We start from the raw sequence: 17,111 nt of genomic DNA on the forward strand, positions 1-17,111 counted from the left end.
AACAAGTTTTCAACCACTCCACACATTTCTTTTTAACAAACTATAGTTTTGGCAAGTTAGTTAGGACATCTACTTTGTGCATGACACAAGTAACTTTTCCAACAATTGTTTACAGACAGATTATTTCACTTATAATTCACTGTATCACAATTCCAGTGGGTCAGAAGTTTACATACAGTAAGTTGACTGTGCCTTTAAACAGCTTTGAAAATGTTAGAAAATGATGCCAGACTACGGTTTGCAACTGCACATGGGGACAAAGATCGTACTTTTTGGAGAAATGTCCTCTGGTCTGATGAAACAAAAATATAACTGTTTGTCCATAATGACCATCGTTATGTTTGGAGGAAAAAGGGCGTTGCTTGCAAGCTGAAGAACATTTTACATTTTAGTCATTTAGCAGACGCTCTTATCCAGAGCGACTTACAGGAGCAATTAGGGTTAAGTGCTTTGCTCAAGGGCACATCGACAGATTTTTCACTGAGTCGGCTCGGGGATTAGAACCAGCGACCTTTCAGTTACTGGCACAACGCTCTTAACCACCAAGCTACCTGCCGCCCCGAGAACACCATCCCAACCGTGAAGCACGGGTGTGGCAGCATCATGCTGTGGGGGTGCTTTGCTGCAGGAGGGACTGGTGCACTTCACAAAATAGATGGCATCATGAGGAAGGAAAATTATGTGGATATATTGAAGCAACATCTCAAGACATCAGTCAGGAAGTTAAAGCTTGGTCACAAATGGGTCTTCCAAATGGACAATGACCCCAAGCATACTTCCAAAGTTGTGGCAAAATGGCTTAAGGACAACAAAGTCAAGGCATTGGAGTGGCCATCACAAAGCCCTGACCTCAATCCTATAGAAAATGTGTGGGCAGAACTGAAAAAGCGTGTGCGAGCAAGGAGGCCTACAAACCTGACTCAGTTACACCAGCTCTGTCAGGAGGAATGGGCCAAAATTCACCCAACTTATTGTGGGAAGCTTGTGGAAGGCTACCCGAAACGTTTGACTCAAGTTAAACAATTTAAAGACAATGCTACCAAATACTAATTGAGTGTATGTAAACTTCTGACCCACTGGGAATGTGATGAAATAAATAAAAGCTGAAATAAATCATTCTCTCTACTATTATTCTGACATTTCACATTCTTTAAATAAAGTGGTGAATCCTAACTGACCTAAGACAGGGAATTATTACTAGGATTAAATGTCAGGAATTGTGGAAAAACTGAGTTTAAATGTATTTGGCTAAGGGGTATGTAAACTTCCGACTTCAACTGTACCTGTGTGTGGCGGTGTATTGTGTCCAGGTGGAAACAAGCTGAAGGAGCAGCAGTTCCAACTGGACTGGTCCTGGATCTCTCTGGAGAGAGAGTACTATGTTGTGGATGAGCAGAACACGTTCCTGGAGGTGGTCCTGAAACGACGAGGGTACCTGGGAGAAACCTCCTTCATAGGTGAGTGGGGAGGGTGGCGTGTTTGGTGAATTGGGGGTGAGTTTGTGTGTGTGTGTGTGTGTGTGTGTGTGTGTGTGTGTGTGTGTGTTTGTGAATGAGAAGAGATAGAAGAGAAGGCAAATAAATAATTGAGAGGGTGAATGAAAATACCCTATTAAATGAGCCAAATAAAAAAAATGAGCTTCCCTGTCCACATATATATATTTTTTATGGAGTGGAAGCTCATTTTTTTTATTTGGCTCTATACTCCAGAATTGTTGATTTGAGATCACATTTTTGAGGCGACAAGAATGTCACCTTTCACTATAGGGTATTTTCATACAGTGCCTTGCAAAAGTATTCATCCCCCTTGGCGTTATTCCTATTTTGTTGCATTACAACCTGTAATAGAAATATATTTTTATTTGGATTTCATGTAATGGACTTACACAAAATAGTCCAAATTGGTGAAGTGAAATGAAAAAAATTACTTGTTTCAAAAAATTATACAAAATAAATAACGGAAAAGTGGTGTTTACATATGTATTCATCCCCTTTGCTATGAAGACCCTAAATAAGATCTGGTGCAACCAATTACCTTCAGAAGTCACATAATTAGTTAAATAAAGTCCACCTGTGTGCAATCTAAGTATCACATGATCTGTCACATGATATCAGTATATATACACCTGTTCTGAAAGGCCCCAGAGTCTGCAACACCACTAAATAAGGGGCACCAACAAGCAAGCGGCACCATGAAGACCAAGGAGCTCTCCAAACAGGTCAGGGACAAAGTTGTGGAGAAGTACAGATCAGGGTTGGGTTATAAAAAAATATCTGAAACTTTGAACATCCCACGAAGCACCATTATATCCATTATTAAAAAATGGAAAGAATATGGCACCACAACAAACCTGCCAAGAGAGGGCCGCCCACCAAAACTCACAGACCAGGCAAGGAGGGCATTAATCAGAGAGGCAACAAAGAGACCAAAGATAACCCTGAAGGAGCTGCAAAGCTCCACAGCGGAGATTGGAGTATCTGTCCATAGGACCATTTTAAGCCGTACACTCCACAGAGCTGGGCTTTACGGAAGAGTGGCCAGAAGAAAGCCATTACTTAAAGAAAAAAATAAGCAAACACGTTTGGTGTTGGCCAAAAGCCATGTGGGAGACTCCCCAAACATATGGAAGAAGGTACTCTGATCAGATGAGACAAAAATTTAGCTTTTTGGACATCAAGGAAAATGCTATGTCTGGCGCAAACCCAATACCTCTCATCACCCCGAGAACACCATCCCCACAGTGAAGCATGGTGGTGGCAGCATCATGCTGTGGGGATGTTTTTCATCGGCAGGGACTGGGAAACTGGTCAGAATTGAAGGAATGATGGATGGCGCTAAATACAGGGAAATTCTTGAGGGAAACCTGTTTCAGTCTTCCAGAGATTTGAGACTGGGACGGAGGTTCACCTTCCAGCAGGACAATGACCCTAAACATACTGCTAAAGCAACACTTGAGTGGTTTAAGGAGAAACATTTAAATGTCTTGGAATGGCCTAGTCACAGCCCAGACCTCAATCCAATTGAGAATCTGTGGTATGACTTAAATATTGCTGTACACCAGTGGAACCCATCCAACTTGAAGGAGCTGGAGCAGTTTCTCCTTGAATAATGGGCAAAAATCCCAGTGGCTAGATGTGCCAAGCTTATAGAGACATACCCCAAGAGACTTGCAGCTGTAATTGCTGCAAAAGGTGGCTCTACAAAGTATTGACTTTGGGGGGGTGAATAGTTATGCACGCTCAAGTTTTCTGTTTTTTTGTCTTATTTCTTGTTTGTTTCACAAAAAAAATGTTTTTCATCTTCAAAGTGGTAGGCATGTTGTATAAATCAAATGATACAAACGCCCCAAAAGTCATTTTTAATTCCAGATTGTAAGGCAACAACTCATAAATATTTGGACAAATTCACTTATAGTGTATCAAAGTAGTCAAACGTTTAGTATTTGGTCCCATATTCCTTGCACTCTATGACTACATCAAGCTTGTGAGTTTACAAACTTGTTTCTTTTGGCTGTGTTTTGGATTATGTTTTGGCCAGTAGTACGTTTAGTTTTCTTTCTAAGTGAGTCGAAAAGATGTTCTAAGTGAGTCGATAAGACGTTTCTGAGAACTTCTAAATTAACACTGATAATGCCATGATTAAGAAAAATTATGAATGCATCATGAATAATGATGAATGAGAAAGTTTCAGAGGCCACAACAAAACATGCGAACCTCTCACCACTACCAATAACAGGGAAGGTTAGCATTTTTTATTGGGTATGATCTTTGTGTCTCTGTAACCTTCTCACTCATCATTATTCACAATTAATTCTTGATTATCCACATGAATGTTCAGAAACGTTTTCTCTGAGGAAGGTTCTTACTGCACAGAGGGTATCTCTAGGGTGAAACATGAAAGCCTGCTCCCTGACTCCCCATCTCTCAGTGGAGTGTGTGATGTGAACACCTGGTTATCTTCGATCCAACACACCCACACACAAACAAACACAGCCCAGAGGCCCTGTCCAGGCCATCGAGAGAGAGAGAGAGAGAGAGAGAGAGAGAGAGAGAGAGAGAGAGAGAGAGAGAGAGGATGGAGGATCGAGAGAGGGAGAGGATGAGGATAGAGAGAGATCCTTAAGGATGTCAATTATCTACTTCCATCTTTAGAGTTCTCTCTTTATCTCTCTCTCTCCTTCTCAATCTCTCTCTCTCTCTCTCTCTCTCTCTCTCTCTCTCTCTCAATTCAATAGGCTTTATTGGCATGGGAAACATATGTTTACATTGCCAAAGCAAATTATATAGATCATAAACAAAAGTGAAATAAACAATAAAAATGAAAACATTACACTGACAAAAGTTCCAAAGGGTGGGAGAAATTCAAATGTCATATTATGGCTATATACAGTGTTGTAACGATGTGAAAATAGTATATTTGTGTAACTACCTGGACGTACCATTTGGTTTTGAAGTATTGAAACCAAACGATACGATTTGAATGACAATTATTTTAATAAACAACAGGAAAAGGTGACTGTAACACGCGCTCATCATGTCATATTAAACAGCATATAAACACTCTAAATAGGTCAGGAGACAGACAGGGAGCCTATTATTTCAATTATTTCAAGACTATAGCCTACAAACAAATACATTGTGAAGCATTTGCGAGTGCGACACACTAGTGTTACAGGAGGGGGGGTCGCAGTTCCGGAGCGACCCACTAGGTGTCATCCTCCGACAACCTTAGGCACCTCCTCACTCACAGTCTTGGACTAATCACCATCCTATTGGTGTCACCTGTGTCTATCGGTTCACCTGTGTATTTATGCCCTCACTTCCCTGTGTTTTCCCTTGCTCAGTTTCCTCTGCTAGTTTCTCTATGTCCAGCAGTACCACTCAGTGTCTGATCGGAGATCTATGTACAGGTACTTGAGAAGTGCTCTCGTGCTGTTTCGTTATTTGTTTCAGTCTTAGGTAGTATTTCGTATTTTTGGCTGTCAGCCGGTTTTTGGAGACTTATTTGCTCCACCTTTCTTTTATCGTGATAAGTCTGTTAATTTGTATTTTGGCTTCGGGACCACCAGTAAAGATCCTTGTTTCACCATCTCTGCCTACCGCCTGCTGTATATCCGGCACCGCACCTGGGTCACACCTCACCCCAACCCTTAACACACTAGGCTGGCAGGGACATTAAGCGCTCAGCATTTAAACAACATTTAGTTGTATTAAGTCATTATAGTCTGTAAATTGCGAATAATATAGGCTGTGACTTAATTAAAATGAAATACAAATTAAACGAAAAATGCCTTATTAGGCTCAATCTACCGTGCCTTTGAATTCATTTTTAGAAACACGAGTTTAGCCAGCGTCTGTGGCTTCAGGCTCATGCAGTGTTGCCTGGAGAGCAGCCCTGCAGCGGATAATATCCTCTCCATGGTGACTGGAGAGCAGCCCTGCAGCGGAGAATATCCTCTCCGCTCTTGCAGAGCAACTGGGGATGCTAAACACCCTTCAGGCCACTCTTGCCATGCCGGGCAGGATGCGTCGTTGTTTTTTTGTTGTTTTTTCTGTATGTAGGCCTAAAGGATTTTAGGTAAAATAACCCTATCAAAACGGAAAGCTCCTTGAAATATGTAATATGCCAAATCAATGATGTCCTGATGTATAGATAGTAGAGCAAAAATGAACTAAACTTGTAAGAGATCTGATTTTTAGTTCATAAATACTTTGCTACAATGACGATTAGCGAGCTACCCAGCTACTCGTTGCTTTCTGTTAGCGTGTGGTAAGTACGCCATGATGCCTTTCAGGATACGTGTCTTTTTACAATGATTCTTTAGTTATAGGGCGGCAGGTAGCTTAGTGGTTAAGAGCGTTGTGCCAGTAACCGAAAGGTCGCTGGTTCTAATCCCTGAGCCGACTAGGTGAAAAATCTGTCGATGTGCCCCCTGAGCAAGGCGCTTAACCCTAATTGCTCCTGTAAGTCGCTCTGGATAAGAGCGTCTGCTAAATGACTAAAAATGTAAAAAAAGGAAATGACATCACCTTGGTCCTCATCTTTGTAATTCACCTTGATTTAGCACCTGTGTGTTTTATCAGTTTCTTTATGAATATATTTATTGAACTCCATGACAGTAGCTAAAGCAAGGGGCTATGCTGGGCCTGCTGCACTACAGGAGCGGTGCTGGAGGGTGCTGGAGGGCGAGAAGGTCGACAATCCAGCCTTTGGGAAACTCGCTCCACGCTCCAGTCAAATTGGTTCACGCAATGCTCCAGCTCCGCTCACATACTCTGGTGGGGATGCTATGTCAAACTGCCTGTGTGTTGGTGTGGGGATGCTATGTCAAACTGCCTGTGTCCAGGTGTGTTGGGATGGGCATTCCGCCCACACCTGTAAAGCAATGTGATCACAATTGCCATTGCTCTTTCATTTAGTAACTGCCGTGGCATAATGCAAATAGTTCCAAATTATACAGCAAATAAAGGGTGTTATTGTCACCATAAAAGGTGAATGGAGGGCGTTTTGCAGGCAGAGTTTTAATAGTTGTTAACGCGCACAGTTTTATGACAGGTCTGATTTATAACAGGAAACATGTTTGGCATTCGCTGAGTTTATAAATATCAATATTTTTATAGGTGCCTTTTCAGAAATGGTGCACGCAGAACTGTAGTGCAAAATGTATGCAATAGTTATAAATGAGACCCTTTGACAAAGGCAGTTTGACATAGCATCCTCACATCAACACACCTGGACAAAGGCAGTTTGACATAGCATCCTCACATCAACACACCTGGACAAAGGCAGTTTGACATAGCATCCTCACATCAACACACCTGGACAAAGGCAGTTTGACATATCATCCTCACATCAACACACCTGGACAAAGGCAGTTTGACATAGCATCCTCACATCAACACACCTGGACAAAGGCAGTTTGACATAGCATCCTCACATCAACACACCTGGACAAAGGCAGTTTGACATAGCATCCTCACATCAACACACCTGGACAAAGGCAGTTTGACATAGCATCCTCACATCAACACACCTGGACAAAGGCAGTTTGACATAGCATCCTCACATCAACACACCTGGACAAAGGCAGTTTGACATAGCATCCTCACATCAACACACCTGGACAAAGGCAGTTTGACATAGCATCCTCACATCAACACACCTGGACAAAGGCAGTTTGACATAGCATCCTCACATCAACACACCTGGACAAAGGCAGTTTGACATAGCATCCTCACATCAACACACCTGGACAAAGGCAGTTTGACATAGCATCCTCACATCCTCACACCTGGACAAAGGCAGTTTGACATAGCATCCTCACATCAACACACCTGGACAAAGGCAGTTTGACATAGCATCCTCACATCAACACACCTGGACAAAGGCAGTTTGACATAGCATCCTACACAACACACCTGGACAAAGGCAGTTTGACATAGCATCCTTCACACCTGGACAAAGGCAGTTTGACATAGCATCCTCACATCAACACACCTGGACAAAGGCAGTTTGACATAGCATCCTCACATCAACACACCTGGACATAGGTAGTCTGACATCAGCACACGGATCAACGCAGTTTGACATAGTATCCTCACATCAACACACCTGGACAAAGGCAGTTTGACATAGCATCCTCACACCTGGACAAAGGCAGTTTGACATAGCATCCTCACATCAACACACCTGGACAAAGGCAGTTTGACATAGCATCCTCACATCAACACACCTGGACAAAGGCAGTTTGACATAGCATCCTCACACCTGGACAAAGGCAGTTTGACATAGCATCCTCACATCAACACACCTGGACAAAGGCAGTTTGACATAGCATCCTCACATCAACACACCTGGACAAAGGCAGTTTGACATAGCTTCCTCACATCAACACAGCTGGACATAGTATCCTCACATCAACACACCTGGACAAAGGCAGTTTTTAATGCAGGCAAACTTAAATCCGTTTTACCTAATTTCTACATGTGCAACTAGAGGGGACAATAATTTCTAGACCACCTTTACTCCACACACAGAGATGCATACAAAGCTCTCCCTCAGCCTCCATTTTACAAATCTGACCATCTATCCTCCTGATTACAATAAGGAGGCCTGCGTCTTACATTTGACATTTTAGTCATTTTAGCAGACGCTCTTATCCAGAGCGACTTACAGTTAGTGAGTGCATACATAATTTTTTTATTTTTCATACTGGCCCCCCGTTGGAATCGAACCCACAACCCTGGCGTTGCAAACGCCATGCTCTGCCAACTGAGCTACATCCCTGCCGGCCATTCCCTCCCCTACCCTGGACGACGCTGGGCCAATTGTGCGCCGCCCCATGGGTCTCCCGGTCGTGGCCGGCTACGACCGAGCCGGTCTTGTGACCGTAGCGTACGTGTAGGTACATTTGAAGTCGGAAGTTTACATACACCTTAGCCAAATACATTTAAACTCTGTTTTTTACAATTCCTAACATTTAATCCTAGTAAAAATGCCCTGTCTTAGATCAGTTAGGATCACCACTTTATTTGAAGAATGTGAAATGTCAGAATAATAGTAGAGATAATTATTTCTTTCAGCTTTTATTTCTTTCATCACATTCCCAGTGGGTCAGAAATTTACATACACTCAATTAGTATTTGGTAGCATTGTCTTTAAATTGTTTAACTTGGATGAAACGTTTCGGGTAGCCTTCCACAAGCTTCCTACAATAAATTGGGTGAATTTTGGCCCATTTTTCCTGACAGAGCAGGTGTAACTGAGTCAGGTTTGTAGGCCTCCTTGCTCGCACACGCTTTTTCAGTTCTGCCCACAAATGTTCTATAGGATTGAGGTCAGGGCTTTGTGATGGCCACTCCAATACCTTGACTTTGTTGTCCTTAAGCCATTTTGCCACAACTTTGGAAGTATACTTGGTGTCATTGTCCATTTGAAAGACCCATTTGCGACCAAGCTTTAACTTCCTGACTGATGTCTTGAGATGATGCTTCAATATATCCACATCATTTTCCTTCCTCATGATGCCATCTATGTTGTGAAGTGCACCAGTCCCTCCTGCAGCAAAGCACCCCCACAGCATGATGCTGCCACCCCCGTTCTTCACGGTTGGGATGGTGTTCTTCGGCTTGCAAGCAACCCCCTTTTCCCTCCAAACATAACGATGGTCATTATGGACAAACAGTTCTATATTTGTTTCTTCAGACCAGAGGACATTTCTCCAAAAAGTACGATCTTTGTCCCCATTTGCAGTTGTAATCCATGGCTTTTTTATGGCGGTTTTGGAGCTGTGGCTTCTTCCTTGATGAGCGGCCTTTCAGGTTATGTCGATATAGGACTCGTTTTAATGTGGATATAGATACTTTTGTACCTGTTTCCTCCAGGATCTTCACAAGGTCCTTTGCTGTTGTTCTGGGATTGATTTGCACTTTTCGCACCAAAGTATGTTCATCTCTAGGAGATAGATCGCGTCTCCTTCCTGAGCGGTATGACGGCTGCGTGGTCCCATGGTGTTTGCGTACTATTATTTGTACAGATGAACGTGGTACCTTCAGGCATTTGGTAATTGCTCCCAAGGATGAACCAGACTTGTGGAGGTCTTGGCTGATTTCTTTAGATTTTCCCATGATGTCAAGCGAAGAGGCACTGAGTTTGAAGGTAGGCCTTGAAATACATCCACAGGTACACCTCCAATTGACTCAAATGATGTCAATTAGCCTATCAGAAGCTTCTAAAGCCATTACATCATTTTCTGGAATTTTCCAAGCTGTTTAAAGACACAGTCAACTTAGTGTATGTAATCTTCTGACCCACTGGAATTGTGATACAGTGAATTATAAGTGAAATAATCTGTCTGTAAACAATTGTTGGAAAAATTACTTGTGTCATGCACAAAGTAGATGTCCTAACCGACTTGCCAAAACGATAGTTTGTTAACAAGAACTTTGTGGAGTGGTTGAAAAACCAGTTTTAATGACTCCAACCTAAGTGTATGTAAACTTCCGACTTTAACTGTATGTACGGCAGGACCAAGCGAGAGATAGGTAGGAGCAAGCCCATGTAATGCTTTGTAGGTTAGCAGTAAAACCTTAAAATCAGCCCTAGCCTTAACAGGAAGTCTAGCACTGGAGTAATATGATCAAATGTTTGGGTTCTAGTCAGAATTCAAGCAACCGTGTTTACCACTAACTGAAGTTTATTTAGTGCGTTATCCAGGTAGCCAGAGAGTAGAGCATTGCAGTAGTCTAATCTAGAAGTGACAAAAGCATGGATTAGCTTTTCTGCAATAAAAATCAGATTTATGCAATGTTACGAAGATGGAAAAAAACTTTTTATTTTTTTCTACTTTAGTGTATTTAGTAAATATTTTCTTAACTCTATTTCCTGAACTGCATTGTTGGTTAAGGGCTTGTAAGTAAGCATTTCACGGTAAGGTATACAGCTGTTGTATTCAGTGCATGGGACAAATACAATTTGATTTGACTTGACATAGCATCCTCACATTCACACACCTGGACACAGGCAGTTTGACATAATACACCTTTCCAGATCTAAGCTCCAGTCATTTATCTGTCAACAGGTTAACCTCTGTGATCACTAGTGGTCGTCCATCACCTCATTTACACTCACAGCACACCTGTCTTCCCTGTCCTAGCGCCTGTCTTCACCTGTCTTCCCTGTCCTAGCCCCTGTCTTCACCTGTCTTCCCTGTCCTAGCCCCTGTCTTCCCCTGTCTTCCCTGTCCTAGCCCCTGTCTTCCCCTGTCTTCCCTGTCCTAGCCCCTTTCTTCACCTGTCTTCCCTGTCCTAGCCCCTTTCTTCAACTGTCTTCCCCTGTCTACACCTTTCCTCTCTGTCCTAGCGCCTGTCTTCCCCTGTCTTCCCCTGTCTACACCTTTCCTCTCTGTCCTAGCGCCTGTCTTCCCCTGTCTACACCTTTCCTCTCTGTCCTAGCGCCTGTCTTCCCCTGTCTTCACCTTTCCTCTCTGCCCTAATGCCTGTCTTCCCCTGTCTTCCCCTGTCTACACCTTTCCTCTCTGTCCTAGCGCCTGTCTTCCCCTGTCTACACCTTTCCTCTCTGTCCTAGCGCCTGTCTTCCCCTGTCTTCCCCTGTCTACACCTTTCCTCTCTGTCCTAGCGCCTGTCTTCCCCTGTCTACACCTTTCCTCTCTGTCCTAGCGCCTGTCTTCCCCTGTCTACACATTTCCTCTCTGTCCTAGCGCCTGTCTTCACCTGTCTTCACCTTTCCTCTCTGTCCTAGTGCCTGTCTTCCCCTGTCTTCCCCTGTCTACACCTTTCCTCTCTGTCCTAGCGCCTGTCTTCCCCTGTCTTCCCCTGTCTACACCTTTCCTCTCTGTCCTAGCGCCTGTCTTCCCCTGCCTTCCCCTGTCTACACTTTTCCTCTCTGTCCTAGTGCCTGTCTTCCCCTGTCTTCACCTTTCCTCCCTGTCCTAACGCCTGTCTTCCCCTGTCTTCACCTGTCTACACCTTTCCTCTCTGTCCTAGCGCCTGTCTTCCCCTGTCTTCACCTTTCCTCTCTGTCCTAACGCCTGTCTTCCCCTGTCTTCCCCTGTCTACACCTTTCCTCTCTGTCCTAGCGCCTGTCTTCCCCTGTCTTCACCTTTCCTCTCTGTCCTAGCGCCTGTCTTCCCCTGTCTTCACCTTTCCTCTCTGTCCTAGTGCCTGTCTTCCCCTGTCTTCCCCTGTCTACACCTTTCCTCTCTGTCCTAGCGCCTGTCTTCCCCTGTCTACACCTTTCCTCTCTGTCCTAGCGCCTGTCTTCCCCTGTCTTCCCCTGTCTACACCTTTCCTCTCTGTCCTAGTGCCTGTCTTCCCCTGTCTTCCCCTGTCTACACCTTTCCTCTCTGTCCTAGCGCCTGTCTTCCCCTGTCTACACCTTTCCTCTCTGTCCTAGCGCCTGTCTTCACCTGTCTTCACCTTTCCTCTCTGTCCTAGCGCCTGTCTTCCCCTGTCTACACCTTTCCTCTCTGTCCTAACGCCTGTCTTCCCCTGTCTACACCTTTCCTCTCTGTCCTAGCGCCTGTCTTCCCCTGTCTTCCCCTGTCTACACCTTTCCTCTCTGTCCTAGCGCCTGTCTTCCCCTGTCTACACCCTCCTCTCTGTCCTAGCGCCTGTCTTCCCCTGTCTTCACCTTTCCTCTCTGCCCTAATGCCTGTCTTCCCCTGTCTTCCCCTGTCTACACCTTTCCTCTCTGTCCTAGCGCCTGTCTTCACCTGTCTTCACATTTCCTCTCTGTCCTAGCGCCTGTCTTCCCCTGTCTTCCCCTGTCTACACCTTTCCTCTCTGTCCTAGCGCCTGTCTTCCCCTGTCTACACCTTTCCTCTCTGTCCTAGCGCCTGTCTTCACCTGTCTACACATTTCCTCTCTGTCCTAGCGCCTGTCTTCACCTGTCTTCACCTTTCCTCTCTGTCCTAGTGCCTGTCTTCCCATGTCTTCCCCTGTCTACACCTTTCCTCTCTGTCCTAGCGCCTGTCTTCCCCTGTCTACACATTTCCTCTCTGTCCTAGCGCCTGTCTTCACCTGTCTTCACATTTCCTCTCTGTCCTAGCGCCTGTCTTCACCTGTCTTCACCTTTCCTCTCTGTCCTAGTGCCTGTCTTCCCCTGTCTTCCCCTGTCTACACCTTTCCTCTCTGTCCTAGCGCCTGTCTTCACCTGTCTTCACCTTTCCTCTCTGTCCTAGTGCCTGTCTTCCCCTGTCTTCCCCTGTCTACACCTTTCCTCTCTGTCCTAGCGCCTGTCTTCCCCTGTCTTCCCCTGTCTACACCTTTCCTCTCTGTCCTAGCGCCTGTCTTCCCCTGCCTTCCCCTGTCTACACTTTTCCTCTCTGTCCTAGTGCCTGTCTTCCCCTGTCTACACCTTTCCTCCCTGTCCTAACGCCTGTCTTCCCCTGTCTTCACCTGTCTACACATTTCCTCTCTGTCCTAGCGCCTGTCTTCCCCTGTCTTCACCTTTCCTCTCTGTCCTAACGCCTGTCTTCCCCTGTCTTCCCCTGTCTACACCTTTCCTCTCTGTCCTAGCGCCTGTCTTCCCCTGTCTACACCTTTCCTCTCTGTCCTAGCGCCTGTCTTCACCTGTCTTCACCTTTCCTCTCTGTCCTAGCGCCTGTCTTCCCCTGTCTACACCTTTCCTCTCTGTCCTAGCGCCTGTCTTCACCTGTCTACACCTTTCCTCTCTGTCCTAGCGCCTGTCTTCCCCTGTCTTCACCTTTCCTCTCTGTCCTAGCGCCTGTCTTCCCCTGTCTTCACCATTCCTCTCTGTCCTAGCGCCTGTCTTCCCCTGTCTTCCCCTGTCTACACCTTTCCTCTCTGTCCTAGTGCCTGTCTTCCCCTGTCTTCCCCTGTCTACCTTTCCTCTCTGTCCTAGCCTGTCTCTGTTCCCCTGTCTACACCTTTCCTCTCTGTCCTAGCGCCTGTCTTCCCCTGTCTTCCCCTGTCTACACCTTTCCTCTCTGTCCTAGTGCCTGTCTTCCCCTGTCTTCCCCTGTCTACACCTTTCCTCTCTGTCCTAGCGCCTGTCTTCCCCTGTCTACACCTTTCCTCTCTGTCCTAGCGCCTGTCTTCACCTGTCTTCACCTTTCCTCTCTGTCCTAGCGCCTGTCTTCCCCTGTCTACACCTTTCCTCTCTGTCCTAACGCCTGTCTTCCCCTGTCTACACCTTTCCTCTCTGTCCTAGCGCCTGTCTTCCCCTGTCTTCCCCTGTCTACACCTTTCCTCTCTGTCCTAGCGCCTGTCTTCCCCTGTCTACACCTTTCCTCTCTGTCCTAGCGCCTGTCTTCCCCTGTCTTCACCTTTCCTCTCTGCCCTAATGCCTGTCTTCCCCTGTCTTCCCCTGTCTACACCTTTCCTCTCTGTCCTAGCGCCTGTCTTCCCCTGTCTACACCTTTCCTCTCTGTCCTAGCGCCTGTCTTCCTGAATTTCCTGTCTTCCCCTGTCTACACCTTTCCTCTCTGTCCTAGCGCCGTTTCCCTGTCTTCCCCTGTCTACACCTTTCCTCTCTGTCCTAGCGCCTGTCTTCCCCTGTCTACACATTTCCTCTCTGTCCTAGCGCCTGTCTTCACCTGTCTTCACATTTCCTCTCTGTCCTAGCGCCTGTCTTCACCTGTCTTCACCTTTCCTCTCTGTCCTAGTGCCTGTCTTCCCCTGTCTTCCCCTGTCTACACCTTTCCTCTCTGTCCTAGCGCCTGTCTTCACCTGTTTTCACCTTTCCTCTCTGTCCTAGTGCCTGTCTTCCCCTGTCTTCCCCTGTCACCTTTCCTCTCTGTCCTAGTGCCTGTCTTCCCCTGTCTTCCCCTGTCTACACCTTTCCTCTCTGTCCTAGCGCCTGTCTTCACCCTGTCTTCCCCTGTACACTTTCCTCTCTGTCCTAGTGCCTGCCTGTCTTCCCCTGTCTACACCTTTCCTCCCTGTCCTAGCGCCTGTCTTCCCCTGTCTTCACCTGTCTACACCTTTCCTCTCTGTCCTAGCGCCTGTCTTCCCCTGCCTTCCCCTGTCTACACTTTTCCTCTCTGTCCTAGTGCCTGTCTTCCCCTGTCTTCACCTTTCCTCCCTGTCCTAACGCCTGTCTTCCCCTGTCTTCACTTGTCTACACCTTTCCTCTCTGTCCTAGCGCCTGTCTTCCCCTGTCTTCACCTTTCCTCTCTGTCCTAACGCCTGTCTTCCCCTGTCTTCCCCTGTCTACACCTTTCCTCTCTGTCCTAGCGCCTGTCTTCCCCTGTCTTCACCTTTCCTCTCTGTCCTAGTGCCTGTCTTCCCCTGTCTTCCCCTGTCTACACCTTTCCTCCCTGTCCTAACGCCCGTCTTCCCCTGTCTACACCTTTCCTCTCTGTCCTAGCGCCTGTCTTCACCTGTCTACACCTTTCCTCTCTGTCCTAGCGCCTGTCTTCCCCTGTCTACACCTTTCCTCTCTGTCCTAACGCCTGTCTTCCCCTGTCTTCCCCTGTCTACACCTTTCCTCTCTGTCCTAGCGCCTGTCTTCCCCTGTCTACACCTTTCCTCTCTGTCCTAGTGCCTGTCTTCCCCTGTCTTCCCCTGTCTACACCTTTCCTCCCTGTCCTAACGCCCGTCTTCCCCTGTCTACACCTTTCCTCTCTGTCCTAGCGCCTGTCTTCACCTGTCTACACCTTTCCTCTCTGTCCTAGCGCCTGTCTTCCCCTGTCTACACCTTTCCTCTCTGTCCTAACGCCTGTCTTCCCCTGTCTACACCTTTCCTCTCTGTCCTAGCGCCTGTCTTCCCCTGTCTTCCCCTGTCTACACCTTTCCTCTCTGTCCTAGCGCCTGTCTTCCCCTGTCTACACCTTTCCTCTCTGTCCTAACGCCTGTCTTCACCTGTCTACACCTTTCCTCTCTGCCCTAATGCCTGTCTTCCCCTGTCTTCCCCTGTCTACACCTTTCCTCTCTGTCCTAGCGCCTGTCTTCACCTGTCTTCACCTTTCCTCTCTGTCCTAGCGCCTGTCTTCCCCTGTCTTCCCCTGTCTACACCTTTCCTCTCTGTCCTAATGCCTGTCTTCCCCTGTCTACACCTTTCCTCTCTGTCCTAGCGCCTGTCTTCACCTGTCTTCACCTTTCCTCTCTGTCCTAGTGCCTGTCTTCCCCTGTCTTCCCCTGTCTACACCTTTCCTCTCTGTCCTAGCGCCTGTCTTCCCCTGTCTACACCTTTCCTCTCTGTCCTAGCGCCTGTCTTCACCTGTCTACACCTTTCCTCTCTGTCCTAGCGCCTGTCTTCCCCTGTCTTCACCTTTCCTCTCTGTCCTAGCGCCTGTCTTCCCCTGTCTTCCCCTGTCTACACCTTTCCTCTCTGTCCTAGTGCCTGTCTTCCCCTGTCTTCCCCTGTCTACACCTTTCCTCTCTGTCCTAGCGCCTGTCTTCCCCTGTCTTCCCCTGTCTACACCTTTCCTCTCTGTCCTAGCGCCTGTCTTCCCCTGTCTACACCTTTCCTCTCTGTCCTAGCGCCTGTCTTCCCCTTTCTACACCTTTCCTCTCTGTCCTAGCGGGGAGGGGGGTATGGGGGGGGTTACCTTTATTTAACTAGGCAAGTCAGTTCAGAACAAATTCTTATTTACAATGACGGCCTACACCGGCCAAACCCGGATGACGCTGGGCCAATTGTGCACCGCCCTATGGGACTCCCAATCACGGCCGGTTGTGATACAGCCTGGAATCGAACCAGGGGGTCTGTAGTGACGCCTCAAGCCCTGAGATGCAGTGCCTTAGACCGCTCGGGAGCCCAATGTGAGTAGGAAATCTAGTTTTATCAACCTTCATAGCCTGCAGTTCCAAAGTGTGTGTGTGTGTGTGTGTGTGTGAGTATGTGTGTGAGTGTGTGTGCGTGCGTGTGCGCGTGCGCGTGTGTGTGTGTAGAGGTATTGATAGCTTGTTCAGGTAAACAGTAAACAGTCCTACAGGGCAGAATCAGAGTCTCCTATTTACTGACTGGAAGTTCAAAGAGAGACTCTCAGCGCGGTGTGGGGTCTGGTGCAGCCTTAGGGACTGTGTAACTTTTCGTGTGTGTGCATGAGTTAGTTATTCTTGCACATCTGCGTATGTGTTTTTGCGTGTTTGCGTATATTTGGTGAGTATCTTAAATCATCCTAGTACCCTCAATCACTACTCCTGTTCCCTCAAACCTCTACTCCTGCCCCCTCATTCCTCTACTCCTGTTCCCTCAAACCTCTACTCCTGTTCCCTCAAACCTCTACTCCTGTTCCCTCAAACCTCTACTCCTGCCCCCTCATTCCTCTACTCCTGTTCCCTCAAACCTCTACTCCTGTTCTCTCAAACCTCTACTCCTGTTCCCTCAAACCTCTACTCCTGTTCCCTCAAACCTCTACTCCTGTTCCCTCAAACCTCTACTCCTGCCCCCTCATTCCTCTACTCCTGTTCCCTCAAACCTCTACTCCTGTTCTCTCAAACCTCTACTCCTGTTCCCTCAAACCTCTACTCCTGTTCCCTCAAACCTCTACTCCTGTTCCCTCAAACCTCTACTTCTGTTCCCTCAAACCTCTACTCCTGCCCCCTCATTCCTCTACTCCTGTTCCCTCAAACCTCTACTCCTGTTCCCTCAAACCTCTACTCCTGTTCCCTCAAACCTCTACT

The 17,111-nt window shown here is 46.8% G+C and overlaps 1 protein-coding gene across 1 annotated transcript in view; it reads left to right on the plus strand.

Annotated features, from left to right (window-relative positions):
• Positions 1–1,310: 1,310 nt before the first annotated feature.
• Positions 1,311–17,111, plus strand: part of LOC121556629 (FRAS1-related extracellular matrix protein 2-like) — a gene marked incomplete at its 5' end in the record, with an annotated part of 146,481 nt that continues 130,680 nt past the window's right edge. The window contains one exon of the mRNA XM_045216882.1: positions 1,311–1,457. Within this exon, the coding sequence (XP_045072817.1) occupies positions 1,311–1,457 (147 nt within the window). The remainder of the gene's footprint in view (positions 1,458–17,111) is intronic.

Source organism: Coregonus clupeaformis, unplaced genomic scaffold, assembly GCF_020615455.1.
Source record: "Coregonus clupeaformis isolate EN_2021a unplaced genomic scaffold, ASM2061545v1 scaf0838, whole genome shotgun sequence".
Taxonomy (NCBI): domain Eukaryota; kingdom Metazoa; phylum Chordata; class Actinopteri; order Salmoniformes; family Salmonidae; genus Coregonus; species Coregonus clupeaformis.